The following is a 19635-nucleotide window of genomic DNA, read 5'->3' as shown; positions in this document are numbered from 1 at the left end:
ATTACCAACTAGGTCTAGCTTCCTGTCTTTTCAATGTCAGCATGGTCGATACTCTCGAGATGCGGTTGGCGTAGCGAAAGCGTGCATTGAAGCATGACATCAAGCAGGAAGCAATGAGTGCCGTCAGAAATATTTGAGCTTTTATGTGAGGGCGGAGGCAGTTTGGGAGAGCGATACAGGAGGATGTGCATCCTCTACGCGAGTAAGTTCTTTTTTTTTGTCGCACAGGTGTGATGCGGAGTTTTGTGCAGCGTGCCCAAGTGAAACGTGGCGAAAATATCAACATCACATTGTTTATTGACCTGAGTATTCGAATAAGCGGAGAACAATGACGCATATCTATTATGATTACGATTATTCAAGGCGAAGGCAAGGCAATGTGAGCGCTGAAATCCGCGATGACAGCTGCCTGGACCGTGGTCAGACGAGTGGACCCAAAGGTTGGCTGCGATTCCGTGAGCAGGGGAGCCGGAACATGTTGCTGTTGGAGCGGAACCACTTGTTTGCGACTGCACAAAATGGGGACGAGCTTTGGTGAGCGTGATTGTCTGAGCGACTGAGCTCATGGCGAAAAGACGGCGCGAAAAATTCGGGCGCGAGCCAAGGAAGAAGCTGAATGAGGCGAGAACTTATTCATTGAAGCAACGTAAGTGGCACTGAAAACCTACACGGCACGATTGCCCATGCCCAGGAGAGAAGCTAATCGCCAAAAAAACATTCCACAAGCCGTGCCTCTAATAGAAACGTTATTATTTCAACACCATTACAAAACACCGTCAAGGAAGGACAATTCGTCATCATGTAAGGTGACGAGTTGTTCAACGCTCACTCTTTATCGACTCGCACAGCTGTCAGATCAATCAATCAATCAATCAATCAATCAATCAATCAATCAATCAATCAATCAATCAATCAATCAATCAATCAATCAGTCAATCAATCAATCAATCAATCAATCAATCAATCAATCAATCAATCAATCAATCAATCAATCAATCAATCAATCAATCAATCAATCAATCAATCAATCAATCAATCAATCAATCAGTCTGTGAGACATTAGCACGGTCGACAAACGTATGCGGGGTATTTTTTCGTTTTTGTTCTCATAAAAAATTTAAAAGGGTCGCCTGTAGCAGATAGTATAATTCTATATACACTCACTGAGCTCGATTGCTCTAAGAGGCGAACATAGACGAAAAGTCTAAAGGGATAATGGTTAATAAAAAAAGTCACCAATTAAATTTTATTTTAGGTTTCGAGATATGCGCCGCGAAACCTGCGGTAAAAATGCGCTAGTATTCTAATTTCGCTTTTTTAACAACCCACCTTTTTATGCATGGACGCACGAAAGTAACCGGAACGCGCACGCATTTCGTCGCATAATTTGGGAATTAATATTCGAAACTGGCACTATCCTCAAAATTTGTTCCACTTGGATACGCCTTGAGAATCCACCGACTACAATTCATAAATTGAAATAAGTGCCCTAACGTAATTAATTTAGAAGGTTAATTATTTGATTTCTTTTTCTTATTACAATATGCATTTTTATTTCTCGTGCAAGTAATGTCCCAGCTCAATGATTAGAATTGTGCTATTGCACAGGCGATTGTTAAAAAATTCTCTATGGTTTAAAAATAAAACACCCTGGATTAAAATGACTGCGTGTACGCATCACTACATGAACTAAGATATAAACAATGTTTCCATCTTATTTCCAATCACTGCCGCAGGAAATAACAAATTTCACAAATGAAGCTTCAACCCTGCCACGGAGGAGAAAAGACCCGATCACCACGAGAACGAATACGTTCGGACATTGGTGAGAACCGTTAATTATAATTAAAACGTGGCGGAGGATCACGCCGATCGGCATGATCCTCCATCGATGGTAATATATCGAAGTAACGCGATGCATTAGCACAAGGGGAAAAGAAATGAGTGCCCATCACATTCAGCCTCTACATGGCTAGTAAAACATTGGCGCTCGGACCCCTTAGTCAAGTTTCGAAAAGGTTAGCGGTCATTACCATTCTACATGTGTTTATCATTAAGCTCTTGTTCCTCGAAGCCTTGCATCTTCTGACATTTTGGACTTCCAGGAAGGTTTCACTCTGATTATCCAAATCTCATAGACTTTGACGGTCGACTAGGAAGCGCCTCCGATTCGTGTTAAAGGTTTCTGGTATAGCGGGCCGGGGTGCCAATATCAGAAATTTTCGAATAAGGATTTGAATACTGCTCTATACAGGTTGTTTCACGTAACTTGAGCCAATTGGCTCAAGTTACCTTAAAAATGTGCAAATGCCACGTAGCTGGACAGAACCGAGGTAATGTTGTTTGCCGTCGCTGGGAAATACTGTCATTATTTCTTGCATTCCATCTAATTAGATAAGTAGACTTAATTAATCAATTTCTCAAACATTATAAGTATATGAAAAGTGTCATTGAGAAAATTCTACAGCAACAGGAAAAACTCCCGATACGGCTTTGTGTTGCTCAATACGTGCTACATCAGATTGTTTTTCCCAGCGTAGAAGAAGCCCGCGAATACACGCAATGTGCCTCGAGGGGCCAGTCGTGCGGCGATCTTGTGCGTATTCGCGGGCTTCTTTCACGCTGCGAAAAACAATCTGATGTAGTACGTATTGAGCAACAGAAAGCTGTATCGGGAGTTTTTCATGTTGCTCTTCAATTTTCTCATGGACACCTTTAATCTAATTATGATATTGGATAAGTTGATTAATTAATTAAAGACTAATTATGTAGCTTGGCGGAATGCAAAAATAATATGTGTATCTGCAAGCGACGGCAAACAACATTACCTTGATCACTGAGCAACAGAAAGCTGCATCGGGCGTTTCTGATGTTGCTCTACAATTTTCTCAACGACACAATTCAGCAAATTATAATAACCGAGAAATTGATTAATTGATTGATTAATTAAGACTAATTATCTAACTAGTGTTACGTTTCGCCTACGACGCGCGGTAAAGCCGGCGAGGATGCAACAGACGCCAGGGCTTCGTTCAAAGCGGCAGACATTTTGGCCCGTTCGGCGCCGCCGCTACGCCTCCCTGCCAAGCGCGTCCAGGCATGTTCCAATGCCACGTGTCTTCATGTGCGTGTGTGTGTGTGTATGTGCATGTTGGTGCCCACGCTTGTCGAAGCGCGGCAGCCGGGGAGAGGAACTCCCAACAACTGTGAAGCGAGGGGGTCCCAGCGGCGCCGACACGACGGCTGCTCCACCTTCTCTTCCCATTGTGCCCGAGTGGCGCCGACACGACGCTGCGCCACCTTATCCCTTTGTGCCCGAGCGGCACAGTCACGTGCTCGTCTATAGAGGGGTTCCTTCTTGCCCTCAACTGCGAGAGTATAAAAGCAGCTGCCCCCGGACGCCAAAGAAGGCTCCGATTTCTTCTGTTGAGTAACGTGCTCTCCCGTCTCTCTACTTCGGTCAACCTGACCGCCAACTCTTTGCGATGTTAGAATAAACAAGTTGTTTTGTTGTTACCAGTCGACTCATGCTTTGCCGGGACCTTCGGATGCTTCCAGTTGTACCCCAGGCCGCCAGGCCAACGCTACCCTTGGGGCTTGCGACCCAGGTGCAACAACGGGCGTCAGCGCCGAATTCCCAACAACTCGTACCAGCGGTGCGATTACAACAACTGTCTGCCAGCGGTGAGATCGCGACAACGGAGGCCAGCAGCGAAGATATGCAGTTGACTGTATGCTGAGCAGCTCAACGACCATCCGGGAGCAGTGCAACGAGCCCTGTGTGATGACTGGTTGCCTGCAGCGGAACGACTGCGCTGAATTCTTGGCTGCGAGGTTTGGTGAGTGCGGGACTTTCTTCTTCTGAGCTTTGCCAGGCTTTTGTTAGTGTCAGAAACAGAGCTGGTAATTGTGGTTGTCGTTGCTGCCGGGTTAGTTAGCGGCAAGACAATAATAGGCAGTAGAGAAAGCGGCATTCAGAGCAGCCATGGATTTGAAGTCGTTGCGCAAACCGAAATTGTTGGAGCTTGCAAGAGAGTTGGGTCTGGATGTCTCGGACAAACTCAGAAAACCAGAACTGCTAAAGGCTATTCTTGAGTTAGAGGCTGAGGATGACGAGCTGTCGGAATGCCTTGAGACTATTGAGGAGAGGTCAAAAAGACAGGAGCGCGAAATTAAAGAACAGAAAGAAAAAGAAGAGCGTGAACGTAAAGAACAGAAAGAGCGAGAGCAACAAGAGCGCGACCGTCAACACGCTTTGGAAATGAAGCGTCTTGAGGTAGAGATGGAACGCGCTCGTAATGGAAGTCAGGCACACGGTGCAGGAGAACGCGTATTGTTCAAAATGACTGACCTGATGCGGCCGTTTAAGCTTGGAGAGGACATTGGTTTGTTCCTGGTTAACTTTGAGCGAACGTGCGAGAAGCAGGGGTTCTCTCGGGAAACGTGGCCACAGCGCTTGCTCACTTTGTTACCCGGCGAGGCGGCCGACGTAGTCGCTCGCTTGGATAGAGAGGAGGCAGAGGATTTCGACAAAGTGAAATCGAGTCTGCTAAAAAAGTACAGGCTGTCAGCGGAGGCGTTCCGTCAGAAGTTTCGGGAAAGTGAGAAAGGCAAGAATGAGTCATATACAGAGTTTGCCTACAAGCTTATGTCAAACATGCAAGAGTGGCTCAAAGAAGAGAAAGCGTTCGGTGACCACGATAAAGTTCTGCAGTGTTTCGGGCTAGAACAGTTTTATAGTCGGTTACCTGAGAACGTGCGGTACTGGGTCTTGGATAGGCCAGACGTTTGTACGGTGGCTAAAGCCGCTGAGCTAGCCGAGGAGTTTGTGACGCGTCGGGCTCGCGGAGCTAAGGACGGTCAAAAGGGTGAATTTGGCTCGAAGTTTGAGAGGCCAAAGTTCACACCCATGAGAGCAAAGGGGAACACACGTAGTGCGGATGCGAGTGAAAGCAGTGCGACTGAACCTAAGGAGACGGCAGCAGCCGAAGCCGAACGCAGAAAACGGTTCGAGATGAGGCAAGCGCGCTTGTGTTATACGTGCCAGAAGCCGGGTCACTTTTCGGCGCAGTGTCCGGAAACAAAACCAAAAGTTGTGTTTTTGTCATTATGCAGCACTGACGAGAACATGAAGCTTCTCGAGCCTTACATGCGAGACCTCCTCGTGAACGGGAAAGAGTGCCGAGTGCTTCGCGATTCCGCAGCTACGATGGATGTAGTTCACCTTTCCTACGTAGAACCCGATATGTTCACGGGCGAGTGCGCATGGATCAAGCAAGCCGTGGAAGCTCATAGTGTGTGTCTGCCCGTAGCAAAAGTGCTTATTGAAGGACCTTTCGGAGCGCTTGAGACGGAGGCGGCAGTGTCATCTATGCTGCCCCCCCAGTATCCGTACCTATTTTCAAACAGGTCCGATCACCTCCTGCGCGAGAAGGGGCTTTTGTTTGGTGAGGCTAGCGTTCAGGCCTTAACCAGATCGAAGGTTCGGGAGCTCGCTGCGAAGGCGGTAGTTGCGGGGCCGACGTTATCGAACAATGAGAAAGGGTCAGAGGCGCAGCAAGCTGATATTCAGAGCACGCCCGAACTGAATAAACTTGAGTCTGTAACGTTAAAGGCACCAGATACCGGAGAAGAAATTGCCAATGCGGGAAAGTTAGAAGAGCTATCTGCAGATTTGCTCATCGCGCCTACGTCAGACGGACTTGATAGGTTGCTAAAAGTCAGCCGGTAGGCTTTGATAGCCGAGGAAAAAAAGGATGGCAGCCTAGAAAACATACGCTGCATTGTCAAGGAAGGTATCGCCAGGAAAAATGCGCGTTTTGTGGAAAGAGGTGGAGTCCTGTACCGGAAGTATCTAGACCGCAGAGGAGTGGAGTTCGATCAGCTGATCGTGCCTCAATGCTATCGTCAGGATCTGTTGCGCTTGTCGCACGGGGGTTCGTGGTCCGGACACCTAGGAGTTAAGAAAACTAAGGACCGTCTCTTGCAGGAGTACTATTGGCCAGGGTGTTTTCGGGACGCAGACCATTTCGTGAGGACATGTGACACCTGTCAGCGGGTGGGAAAACCAGGGGACAAATCGAGGGCGCCGTTGAGATTGGTACCTATCATTACGGAGCCTTTTAGACGGCTCGTTATTGATACAGTGGGACCTCTGCCGGTAACAGCCACAGGGTACATACACATTTTGACTGTGAACTGCCCAGCGACAAAGTTCCCTGAAGCAGTGCCGCTTAAAGAACTCAGCTCAGTTGAGATAGTCAATGCACTACTGTCCATATTTGCGCGAGTTGGTTTTCCGGCGGAAATCCAATCAGATCAGGGCACAGTGTTTACTAGCGCTTTGACGACAACTTTTCTCGAAAGGTGTGGGGTAAAGCTGTTACACAGCTCAGTGTACCACCCACAGTCGAACTCCGTTGAGAAGCTCCACTCCGTCATGAAGCGCGTGTTGAGAGCATTGTGTTTTGAACATCAAACTGACTGGGAGCTGTATCTGCCTGGGGTGATCTTTGCATTACGGACCGCGCCGCATGCGGCTACGGGGTTTTCGCCAGCTGAACTGGTGTACGGTCGCTCGCTGCGATCTCCGCTTCGCATGCTTCGAGAATCGTGGGAAGGCAGGGGCGACGACCCAGTCGTGGTGGAGTACGTGCTTAAGCTCCTCGAACGCTTAAGAAGGGCACAGGAGTTGTCAGGTGAAGCAATGGCAAAGGCCCAGCAGAGGGCCAAGGTTTATTATGATCGGACCGCCAGGACCCGTCGTTTTGAGGTGGGCGATGAGGTCATGATATTGCGCACATCGCTAAACAACAAACTAGACGTGCAGTGGGAGAGCCCAGCACGAATTGTTCAGAAACTGTCGGACGTTAACTACGTGGTGAGTCTGCCAGGAAAGTGGAAAGCACAGCAAGTTTACCACTGTAATCTGCTCAAACCTTATAGACAAAGGGAAGCAGTAGTGAGCATGATGGTAAACGTTCCTGAAGAGCTTCCGGTCGAGCTTCCGGGACTAGGCTCAGTGACGAACAGGGAAGACACCGGTCAAGTCATTAGTGACCTTATCAGTAAAGCACCGCTGTCGCCTGAGCAGAAAACCGAACTACACCAGCTCTTACAAGAGTTTCAAGGTCTGTTCTCTGAGAGGCCTGGTAGGACTTCTGTCCTTACTCATGACATAGAACTTACCTCCCCGGAGCCAGTACGATCCAAGGCGTATCGGGTGTCACCCCGCCAGAGCGATATTATGGAGGCTGAGGTAAAGAAAATGCTACAGCTCGGTGTTATTGAGGCAGGTGAGAGTGATTATACCTCCCCTTTGATTTTAGTTGAGGTACCGGGCAAGGAACCTCGTCCTTGCGTCGACTACCGCAGGCTTAATTCCATCACTAAGGATCAACTTTATCCGATCCCTAACATCGAGGAGCGCCTTGAGAAAGTTAGTAGCGCTCAGTTTATTTCCACCCTAGATCTTGTCAGGGGTTATTGGCAGGTTCCACTTACAGAAGAGGCTAGTAGGTATGCGGCGTTCATTTCACCAATGGGAACATTCCGTCCTAAAGTGTTGAGTTTTGGTTTGAAGAACGCGCCATACTGTTTTTCAAGCCTCATGGATAAAGTGTTGCGGGGACAGCAAGAATTCGCTTTACCGTATCTAGACGACGTAGCGATATTCTCCGCATCCTGGTCTGAGCATATGGCACACTTGCGGGCAGTGCTAACCCGCCTGCGCGAAGCGGGCTTGACAGTCAAGGCTCCTAAGTGCCAGTTAGCACAGGCCGAGGTTGTCTACCTCGGTCACGTGATTGGTCAGGGTCGTCGCCGCCCCTCTGAAATAAAGGTGGCCGCTGTGCGAGACTTCCCGCAACCACGCACGAAGACCGATATTCGGTCGTTCTTAGGTGTCGCCGGCTACTATCAGAGGTACATCCCCAGGTACTCTGATATCGCGGCTCCCCTGACGGATGCTCTAAGAAAGACAGAGCCCCAAACAGTCGTCTGGGACGAGACAAAGGAAAGAGCTTTTAGCGCCCTAAAGAGCGCCCTAACAAGCCAGCCTGTGCTACGATCGCCAGACTACACAAAAGGGTTCGTAGTTCAGTGCGATGCTAGTGAGCGAGGCATGGGCGTTGTACTGTGCCAACGGGAAAATGGAGAAGTAGAACACCCCGTCCTGTATGCTAGTCGTAAGCTGACCAGTCGTGAGCAGGCGTATAGCGCCACCGAGAAAGAGTGTGCGTGTCTCGTGTGGGCCGTTCAGAAATTGTCATGCTATCTAGCCGGCTCGAGGTTTATCATTGAGACGGATCACTGCCCTCTCCAATGGCTGCAGACCATCTCTCCCAAAAATGGCCGCCTCCTGCGCTGGAGCCTCGCTTTGCAACAATATTCCTTTGAGGTGCGTTACAAAAAGGAGAGTCTCAACGGTAACGCCGATGGCTTAAGTCGAAGCCCCTAACGTAGGAATCAGCCTCAAAATTGTTTGTTACTGATGTTTTTCTTCCCGAGGCAGGATTTTTAACATATTGCTTTTGTTTAGTGTTTCAAAGTGATAACATGCTTTCTAGTGCAATTTTCCAATTTGTGGACGCGTTCTGAGTGCTGCTAGACTACTGTAAGGAACTAGACAGTGGTATAAAAGGGGAAAGAGCCTGGCATGGCTTAGTGAGGGTTGTGCCGTGCTTGCTGACTGAGCGGTTGAGTTTCAGCGTAGTTCTAACGCTTGCCGAAAACGAGAACAAAAACGTGAACCCTCCCGAAGTCATTTTGCAGTGTCCCGTGCGAACCTGAACGAGAGAACGAGGCCTTCTCTGTGCGCTGCGCTCAAGAAACGTCGAGGGACGCCCGACTTCGGTTATGAGCATCATCAAGCGACATCCCTCCGGACAGCGGATGCAGTCCCCTGACCATCGGGATCTCCTTCCCCCGGCGGGGCGGTCTGTTACGTTTCGCCTACGACGCGCGGTAAAGCCGGCGAGGATGCAACAGACGCCAGGGCTTCGTTCAAAGCGGCAGACATTTTGGCCCGTTCGGCGCCGCCGCTACGCCTCCCTGCCAAGCGCGTCCAGGCATGTTCCAATGCCACGTGTCTTCATGTGCGTGTGTGTGTGTGTATGTGCATGTTGGTGCCCACGCTTGTCGAAGCGCGGCAGCCGGGGAGAGGAACTCCCAACAACTGTGAAGCGAGGGGGTCCCAGCGGCGCCGACACGACGGCTGCTCCACCTTCTCTTCCCATTGTGCCCGAGTGGCGCCGACACGACGCTGCGCCACCTTATCCCTTTGTGCCCGAGCGGCACAGTCACGTGCTTGTCTATAGAGGGGTTCCTTCTTGCCCTCAACTGCGAGAATATAAAAGCAGCTGCCCCCGGACGCCAAAGAAGGCTCCGATTTCTTCTGTTGAGTAACGTGCTCTCCCGTCTCTTTACTTCGGTCAACCTGACCGCCAACTCTTTGCGATGTTAGAATAAACAAGTTGTTTTGTTGTTACCAGTCGACTCATGCTTTGCCGGGACCTTCGGATGCTTCCAGTTGTACCCCAGGCCGCCAGGCCAACGCTACCCTTGGGGCTTGCGACCCAGGTGCAACAACGGGCGTCAGCGCCGAATTCCCAACAACTCGTGCCAGCGGCCCGATTACAACACTAGGTGGAATGCAAAATAATACACACTCGCCTTTGTGCTTGCTCTTGAGTGTATGCAACATTTTATGGAGCTAAAACTGAAAAATTGATCGTCCTTTCATTTTTTTCTTCTTGTCAGTTTAGCCTGCCCTAAGTGGCTCCACTAGCCCAGCCATCTTAGTCAACAACGTCACCTCTTCGCCCACTAGAATGTGCCTCATTACTGACAAGCGCCAACCATGAGTGTCAGTGTCCTTGGCTGGACCAGACGCGTGAATGCCCCCGCCCCCCCTACCCCATACCCCCGTATAGCTCGTGCAACCGCGAACCCGATCTCTGTCTACGCCGCCGCTGACCATGCGTCAGCCAATGCGATTGCACCGCCCGCTCAGCACGTGATCTGGTCTACAGGTGGGGGGGAGGGGGGAGGGGGTGTTTTTCCACCGGGGTCCGGACAGTGCGCGGTTTTTGTTTCGCCTATCCGTTTCGACCTCGCAACGCCGTGTCATTTGGCAGCTCCGACCAGAATCAAATGACTGCACTGGACTGCATGCGACTGAAGTTAGAAACAGTCAGTGCGTTTTCCTTTGATCCGCGAGCTTTGCTGTGATACGGCGCGCTCGTCGCCTCGTAGTGCTCGTGCCAGTAAGCGGACCTTGAACGCAACTCGCAGACGGTATTTCAAGCCATATTTATATATAGAAAAAGAAAAGAGGAGAGAGAGAGAGAGAGATACGCCACCGAACATGTAGGACGAAACGTATCACCGAGCACAAGTTGTGAGCTGCTGCAGATTCAAAGGTCGTGGGTGCGCTGCACGTAAACTGGGCCGTCGCCGTCAAGACGGATAGAATTCGTCGGAAGATGCAGTTGCCATAAGCGGCTTGCGTCTCTGTGTGACCGAGGGGCACGTGAATGGAGGTTTGTCTGTGCGTGGTACGAAATATACTCTCCTCCAATTCGCCAGTGTTCTTCATTTGGACGCACGAGCCCAGCGGCGTCAGTGTTTGTTTGTTAAGCCGCATTGAGTTGCGTCTAGACGTGCGAGAGACGATTCCCGAGATTGCAGTGTAACCGGGCACATGACTTGCACGCATATGTGCAGGCGCTTTTGCTCATGCGTATACTTATTGTATGTTTCTTCTTTCGTTCTTACTTCTGATCTAATCATCTTTAAAGCTTCTGAGGCCCTACGGGTCTTCATGGTGGAGTATGACAGAGCTGCGTGCGATCCCTGAATTGTGCGTCCGCTGCACATTTTTCACTGCTCCCTTTCTCTCTCTTCCGTTGTCCTGCACCCTCGCGCACAGTAATGAAATACCGAAATTCAGCGAATTCAACGTCTGCGCTTGTGCGTGAATTTGAATATATTTTTTCGTTTTGAGGATAGAAATGAACGGCGATTGGTGAGCACCCGTACTGTGCGCGCTTTTATTTTGTGGCCACTTTTTCTTTTGTTGTTTCACTAAATTCTTGCATTGAGTGTGCAATACACCAATGAGTCCAGCCGTGCGGGTGCACAACAGAAACAATACCTGCGCTCAACCTCCCTACCTTGCTATGCACCATTTTCCTTTCTCTATACCAGGGTAGCAAATCGGATATACTGTTCTGGTAGATCCCACTGCTTTTCCACTTCCTTTGGCTTCACTGCGTGTCATATAATGTCCAACTATTCCTGTTCTCTGTGTCAATCTTTAATACCAGCACTAAGCTTCCTCTGCCCTAGGCGACTTTTACTCATACCTTTCGAATTATGATGGACGCACCGAGTTGTAGTCCCTCCTCCAGTGCGAATTCTGTTTAACATTAGAGGGCTTCAGCTATAGGCTGTGCTACAATACGAAAAAGCAACTGACAGCACTGACAGCCTTTCCGTCTAGCTGAATGTAAGTACAAGGTAGGCACTGTAGTGTGCACAATGTGCGCGATGATTTACATTATGTTCTATGCACATATACGCGCCTTGAGGTCCCAGGGGCAAGCGTAATGGATCTGCTGGAGATTTATGCAACAACTCCTTCGAGCTTTACCATATTCTTGTACAGGGGAGCAGCGATGCAACGTAGTGCTTTGGGTGCGACGAAAGCCCCATTAGACTGCCTCCGGAAAACCGGCCTGGTCCAGACGCTTTACACGCTTGTTACCAAGTATTCTTCTTGTGCCTGTTGCGTTGGCATGGCGCGTGCGTGCGTACTATATATATATATATATATATATATATATATATATATATATATATATATATATATATATATATATATATATACACCTTGCGGAAAGACAAGGACGTCATCCAGACGGGCGTTTGATTTGCTACCCTACATTAGGTCCCTAGGTATAAGAGAGAGAGAGAGTAAAAAGAGGACCACAGACAGAGAGAGAGAAAGAAAGAGAGAGAGAATTAACACTGTATGCACGCGGGAAACTTTAGGTTAAAGCTCCACCCCTTTCGCGCCGTGAGCGCAGCGGAGGAGCGCCGGGGAAAAGGAGAAACACCGGAAGTGGAGTCAATATTGGAATGACACGTGAGCCTTCCGCCTCGCTCGCCAGCTTGAGATATTTTCCACGCTTCTGCACTGATTATTGGCAGGAAAAAAAAGAGTACTTAGTAAGCTTACGTATTTCTGAATTATCTAACACTGTACCTGGAATACAAAGATTGCGATGACGGCGTTTTGCCTGGGGTTCTAAGCCGGTCATAGGGAACTAAGCCTGTCAATAGGGAAAGATACACTCTCACCGCGAGAAGAGATAAGCCGGAAGAAGAAGCAAAAGTGGAAATACTGACAGCGACTCCATGTTGAAGGTTCCGTGCCCGCTCGCCATGACGTTGCAAATTTCCACGGCTTCTGCTTGAGTCAAGTGATCTTTATGTCGCTAAATATGGGCTGTATTACATTCTAAAGCACCGAAAAGCTAAACTTAGCAAGCTTCGAGAACGTTCTTTCACACACAAAAGGCCCAAAATACGAGAAAATGACTTTCAGATCTCTGATCCCAATCCTGACGTATGTGGGCGTGATGGTTTCGATGCCAAGTGAATCGGATTGGAAGTTCCTGATTTCAGTTTCCCTTCTAAAATTCAACGTCTAAGGGCCGACTTACGCTCAAACGACACGCGACACCACGCGCATGCCGCACACGTGCGGTCATTCGAGAAATTTCACATGTTGCACACACGTGCACACATTTTCAGCTTACAATGGGTTAGCACATGAACCGTGAACCAATATTTTTGCACCCGTCGGCGAAATGTGCAGTGTTCCGCATGACCGCACGCGTGCGGCAGGCGTGCGGTCTGAGCCTAAGTGGGCCTTTACCGCAAAATTAACGAAGATCTAACTTTGAAGGAATGCTCCTTTAACCTAAACTGATTTAGTATTTCACTTCAGCGTCCCTTAAGCAAGTGATTTAACGCCATGTTATTTCCACGCGGACAGTGAAAAAACGGTGACTTTGTGTTTTTGTGAAATTCTTGGTGTCACGAGTTTGCGGCAAAATGTTTTTCGAACATTATATCTCGGAGATATAGCTCTCAGTTATTCTACATTTCGTGATATCGAAGTTGAAATGGCATTTAGAAAACTCAGGCAGTTCGCTAACCGCAAGTCATTTGCCATCGATATCACTTACTCCACTTAGAACCATACAGGACGGGACAACCTCCGTGTTTTGTCAGCTGCTCCCCCTCTCCGTCCGCGTTCAGGTTCCACCAGAAGGCTGCGTTTCCCTGAAATAAAAGAGAACAACACCGCCGAATGCACGTGTAAAACAGAAGCCGAGAAAGAAGCGTTAGCTTCATAACAATTGACTGGAAGCTCCGATTCACGCATAGCAGTCTAAAAGTTGCAGTTGTCTATCAAACAATCATTTTATTATTAAGCTGGTCTTGTAGTTATCTATCCTCCCCAATTACCTATCATCTCTCAGTGATGATAGGTAATTTGAGCAAGTGGAGCAGCGTCAAAATTGTTGGACCTAATTGAGGAACGACAAAACCTTTTTAGAATTTCAAACTTTGTATAAGGAGACTGTATCTCAAAAAACGCAAGTCTGGTAGTACACACTTTAGTATTTTCCATGTTTAAGCAGTCAGTTTAAAATGTCTGAAGGATATATGCAAGGTATAATATACCGCTCTTTTCTTTCTGCTAACTTAGAGAAAGGGATACGTTAAAGTCTGTACAAATCCTTTAATGATACGTGTGGTGGTAGCGGTGTGATAACGAACTTTGTCTGAATTTATCTCCCTTGAGTAGCTGAATTCTACATTCTGCATGCGGAGCGGTAATGGTTCATGAAAGCTATACGATTGTTACGACAACGCACGTGAAGCAGCAACTAAATTGTTAGAAAGAAAACTGCATAATGTACAGCAAAACGATAACATTCACTGAAAGTTAACGTCTGCGGCAAACAATATCAGCTCTCAAACGTTCTCTGTCAACTTCGCACTTACGCATCATTCGTATGACAAGCATTTTACAAATTAATGCGGCTGGAATCAGCTATTAGCACACTGAAGGCGACACCATCAATGTTTGTTTGTAATTAGCATACGATTACAACACATTAATCACATTAATTATATAATTGCAACACAAGCGCAGCATTGCGCCTGTATTCGTCAAATCCCTAGTCCTTCATCTATCAGCTTGTGCGAAACAAACTAATTATTGTGGATTGTTTCCAACTAGCCTGAAATAGTACACTTCTTGTAGTTATAGTCCCGAACTACAGCCAAAGGCCGAAAGTATAGGCTACTATAATTACTCCCTATAGACTCGGTTCGTCGTTTAAGGTTCGTCTATTGCTATAGACGAACCTTAAGCCCGTCTTCCTAGTCTTAAACTATAAGTTTATAAAGTTTATAAAGTATGAATCAGGATACCTGATACTGTTTTTCGTCCCTCTGCAGAGCGTCAATGCTTTGCGTGTATATATATTTTTTTATCACACCTCTTCATTGCGCAAAGGGCACGCCAGCTCTGGTAATCGGTTTTTCTTTTTCAGGACAAGCGTTTTGGCAGTGAAGTGTAATAAAAATTTTCAGGGAAGAACTGGGCTGGTATTCTCAAGACCTTCTTACGGCAGAACTGTTAGCAAGAGCAAATCCCGTGAAATGTTATAAAGGACGTGCTATTCTAGCCATGGTGGCTAGAATATGAATCTAGCCGGATATGAATCTGGCCGGCTACCATGAATCTAGCCATGGTGGCCGGCCAGCGAAAGACAGCTCCAGCGAAGCGAAAACAAACTACGAAATTCTCGTGAACATAACTCGGCCCGCACTACTTATGACGTGCTTCGCAGCTCGCTACAAAGTAGCGAGCTGGAGTAGCCTCACCTTTTTGGGCATTAATCGCACGCCAAGATTTGGGAACACGGTCGCCCCTCCTTCTTCGACATCACTTAGCTGCAAAGAGGAAAGCATGCTAAGCATAGCGCAAGCGCGATATGATTATTACCAGAACTGACACGTGAACAGTTGCACCAGCAATCGAATATACTAAAATGATTGAGCACGTCTAGGAAGGACTATGAAGAATGACAGTGCTTATATAATACACAAAGTAGTAACATGAAGTTAGCTTCGGTTTTTAACTTACCTTAGTGTTGCGTGCATTAGCCAGATGTTTGCCAGAGTCTAACCGTGTAGAAAGACGTCTCATAAACGCCGTCAAGAAAAACTGCAGCTCCTTGCCTTTACGCGGTGCCGCCAGCAATGAATGCCAATGCTGAACGGCGTTTCTGGGGTGATTGTCAGGGCAAGAAATCGCTGACAGTGTGAATGATAACGTGGGGAGAGCGTAAACTTTTATTTTCAAATGAACGATATTTGAGTCCGGCGTTTTTTTTAGTGGGTCTGGGCAACGGCCGCGGACGTGGTTCCGAGACCTTGTCTCGGAACAACAGCTGCCACGGTATCGTCATAATTTTGAACACATAATTATCGAAAACGTGCTGGCCAATGGTAAAGAGCGTTTACGAATGGACAGCTTCGTGAATTTTATTTCCCGAATAACGTGGAGCAAGCCCGCGAATTTTCCCGTTTGTCCGTTGCGATATTGCGGCTTGCTTCGTTCGTTGTTTCACGATGAAGTATACATATTTTTTTCGTGTGATTGTAAAATAACCACCGGCTAAAGTTCGTATGTCCGTCAAAGCATTAATGGTATGGTAATCGGCTGCCTCAAAATCGAGGTTCTTTAGTTAATTTACAGACTCAGCCTTTTCTATGAGTGCATTGCTAATGTACTGGTTCACACTTTCGGTGAGGTTAGTTGCATTGCAATGCAGTACGTTCGAATGTGTTTACGATGAAAATCGCGGAACCACGAATCTCATTGTCATATGGTTCGTTTATAGCTATTACCACTGCACCCCGTACAGGTCTGTATCTGATGAAATACACCAAGCACGCTACAACACACCTTAAAACAGAAACAAGTCATAACAGCCTAAACAATAACTTTCTCGATTGTGCTTTGAAAAGTGTGTGCGCTTGCGTGTGCGTGTGCACGTGTGTATGCGTGCATGTGTGTGTGTGTCTGCGCGTGTATTAGCATAGCATATTAACATACAATTGTTTATCCCTTAGGTAAATCTCTGTAGCAGCAGCATGTTAGGCGATCAGATACTTATTGATATAGCATCATACTTTCGTGGAATTAATCGCGTGGGAGAAGTATTGTGATTGACATTTTCCTTCCGAAATTCCAACAAATTTTCATTGCACATTTGATAAACACAAGTTAAAGAGTTAGTGAGATCCGCAGTCGACTTACGTAAAACATAAGCGTAGCTATTCGGTCACCTGACGTACGGCCGAAGTCGTCAATCTGTAACGGAAGTGAAACATAACTGTTGGGATTGCACAAGCTCAGAGTAAGAACAAAAAGGACTGGTTGGCTACAGTTGAACCGCAGAGCCCGTTTGAGGGAGATTAACATGTACAAAATGGAGAGGCCATACGCAAGAAAACAGTTTTGATGGCGCGAAATAAAATTAATTGGCTCCAGAGATACACCATAGTGCAACGCATAAACGGGCCAATTCTGTATTGTAGTCATTGCTGTCGTTCTCGTTTGCACTGCAAATATTTTGAGCACGATAGGTGCATCGAGAGTTGATTTTCAATCAGAGCGAATGAATATATCCCCCCGCAGGCAGTTCAGGGGCATATAGCAAGTCGGTTCTCATAACTGACTGGTGTGTTACCGCATATTATAGCGCTGGAGCTGTTCGTAAAAACCGGCTGCCACGAAATCGTCATAATTTTGAACATATTATTAGCGAAAACGTGCTGCCCAATGGCAAAGAGCGCTTACGAACGGACAACATTGTGAATTTTATTTTCCGAATGTGGAGTGTTGCCCGGTTAATACCGCGGCCTACTTATCTACTTCTATGCGTTCCGCAGACATAACATGGTCAAGGTAAGTGCGCGGTACTTGTGAGATAGCGGAGACACTATCGGAAGGACAAAGAATGTCGTAACTTGTACAGTGACAAGAAATACTTCCCACAATACGCTTTCGAAACGTCACATGTCGATTCCACTTGTAAGATGGCGGGGGCTGGCTTCACCTTTAGGACATCATCTCCACTCCAGAATTAAATTTTTCAGGCCTCCTTGACCCCGATCAATTAACTCTTCCTGAGCCCTAGCTCTTCCTGAACCCTCACGCAACAAACATGGCGGCTTATGGCTACTCAGCCGCCAGGACATTTTTGGAGCAATCTTCGTGGTGTTTGTCGCTCACCGTTCGGTTAGGGTCGGCGAGGATATCGTCGAGGTAGTCAATATGCGCGGCAAACTGGCCTCCTACACCATAGTTGGCAATCTGCGAGATACAGAGAGGAAAGAGAGAGAAAAAGAAGAATAAATTGAGGAACATCAGGATACAGTTGCACGTGATAGCCAGCACGGGATCAGGAATACATTATCTTGGTAATTTACACGACAAGAAGGCAATCTTGGCGCGCGAATGCAGGGCCGCCTGCTGCTTGTGTCCCGAAGCTTCAGTATTTTTCGCATATGGGGCTAAACAACAGCCTTGTGCACGTAGCATACACCGAACATATACATATAAATTTTAATAAGCACACAGATATATATATATATATATATATATATATATATATATATATATATATATATATATATATATATATATATATATATATATATATATATATATATATATATATATATATACTGGCATTTCTATTGTACATGTATGTGTGCGACATGTACTCTTCTACGTAAGAGTATAAACGCCAGATTACACGGGAACACTTGATGCACGCTTGCGAACAAAACAGCGGTTCCACTTAACATTCAAAGCGTGGAATGACAGCAAAAGTTAAACGTTCATATGAGCAGCGCTATTTTTTTTAGAAAAGGGCTCACGGTGTATGTAGATCGAAACTAATGACACCGAACTGTACCACTATTCATAAGGAATTATTTCTAAGCTGTTGGTTCACTAGGGATAACGTTGGACTCCTTCATGATAAGAATGCCTTTTAAACGTATTCACATAGCTTACTTACGTTTCCTGCCTAGCATATTGCATGCTTGCTCTGCATTGATTGTGTACTGCCTGCCTTTATCTTGCCTATATTGCCTATCAACTTGAAATGAAATGAGCTTATTTGTCCTCACGTACAACAATCTGATGGTACTCCAGATTAAAGCTGCAGTTATGCAGTATGATGAGCTCACAGCCCCTAACTCTGTATACTATTCTTACGTGGCTTACGTCGCTTAACGCAATAGGTTAAAATGAACTATATTACTTGTTAATAGGACAAAAGAAAAGAGAAATTGGCGTGTGCCGTTAGTCTACATTGTATAGCCGGATATGCGATAACTGAATATCGTGCCTCACAGAACACTCACCTTTGGCGATATCTGGCCTCGTTTTTTTTTGTCTTTTACCTTATCAGCATGGAGCAGACCGAGCATTCGGTCACAGAGTTCGAGTGGTGAGCATCTTCTTGTCGCGCATTTTTTGCCGGCCTCTCGAAGTCAGAGGCTTCATACTAAAATGACTCTGGGGACGTATGACACTGCAGTCGTATAATCGCTAGATAGTCATACGGAGTATATATGGATTATTTTATAAAATGACATGGATTACTTAGAAGACATATCGCAAAACCCATTTCTTGTGCGTCTTTTGTAGTCATACTTTGCTGCGTGCCCTCTGAGAATTTAGGTGTTTTACGCTCACACTAACACAATGTTACCTGATTAAGTACGAATAAATAAATTATGGCACTTTTAGGTGCATGTATTGCTGCATTTTGATAAATTTTATGGCAGCCACTACGCATAGTTATGTTCGTATCGCTAAACAACTACTTTTATGGTCTTCCGAGAACAACCTAACGTAAAAATTAAAAGCTAGGAGAAGCTACTCAATGCCAATCAAAAGACTTGCAATGAAAGTATATGCTAGAGCAGATTAAGATAAGAATGTACAACGTCGTTAGAAGTCACATAGATGAAGTTTGGGCAGATCATAGAGTTTCATAGAAAAATTACTAGAGGAAACCCTGGCGCACCGATCGTCCAACCACCATGGGAACGATGGACGTAGTAAATATACTCGTCTGGTCTTCATACTTGCGGCTTCAAACATTCTTGTAGCTTTGTTTATTACGCTTTATCTGCCCTTATTCACATCAACGTCAAGGTAATCACTAATTTTCTAAAGGTAGAAGGGAATAAGACTCTCCGAACATGCATAATCGCTGCTAATTGCACTGGTTCGGCCTGTCGAGGGGTTTCTTTCCCCGTGGCCAAATCAAAACGTGCCCAGCGATTCAACGCTCTTGCGTGCCGGCGGGAAAGTCTTACGCTATTCCGGCTGTCGACGCCTGCATCCGTGGCTTAATGAGTACTGCGAGAAGGTGGCTGCTTGGGCTGGTTAATGAAACATTTTCTTTAAACAGTGCGTCCTCTCTTTTGGCCTTGTTCCTTTCTTCCTCGTTTTGCGCC

The 19635-nt window shown here is 46.7% G+C and overlaps 1 protein-coding gene across 4 annotated transcripts in view; it reads right to left on the bottom strand.

Moving 5' to 3' along the window:
- Positions 1-282: 282 nt before the first annotated feature.
- Positions 283-19635, bottom strand: part of LOC142557151 (prolyl 4-hydroxylase subunit alpha-2-like) — a 59368-nt gene continuing 40015 nt past the window's right edge. For 3 of the 4 annotated variants that reach the window (XM_075668803.1, XM_075668807.1, XM_075668805.1), the window contains 5 exons: positions 17390-17470; positions 16412-16465; positions 14971-15039; positions 13257-13353; positions 283-509 (listed from right to left, as the gene is read on the bottom strand). In XM_075668803.1, the coding sequence (XP_075524918.1) occupies positions 421-509; positions 13257-13353; positions 14971-15039; positions 16412-16465; positions 17390-17470 (390 nt within the window). In that variant the 3' untranslated portion in view covers positions 283-420. The remainder of the gene's footprint in view (positions 510-13256; positions 13354-14970; positions 15040-16411; positions 16466-17389; positions 17471-19635) is intronic. The other variant, XM_075668806.1, reaches the window with a different exon arrangement.

Source organism: Dermacentor variabilis, chromosome 9, assembly GCF_050947875.1.
Source record: "Dermacentor variabilis isolate Ectoservices chromosome 9, ASM5094787v1, whole genome shotgun sequence".
Taxonomy (NCBI): Eukaryota; Metazoa; Arthropoda; class Arachnida; order Ixodida; family Ixodidae; genus Dermacentor; species Dermacentor variabilis.
Note: the sequence above shows the minus strand (reverse complement) of the source record. Positions and strands in the feature narration are given on the sequence as shown.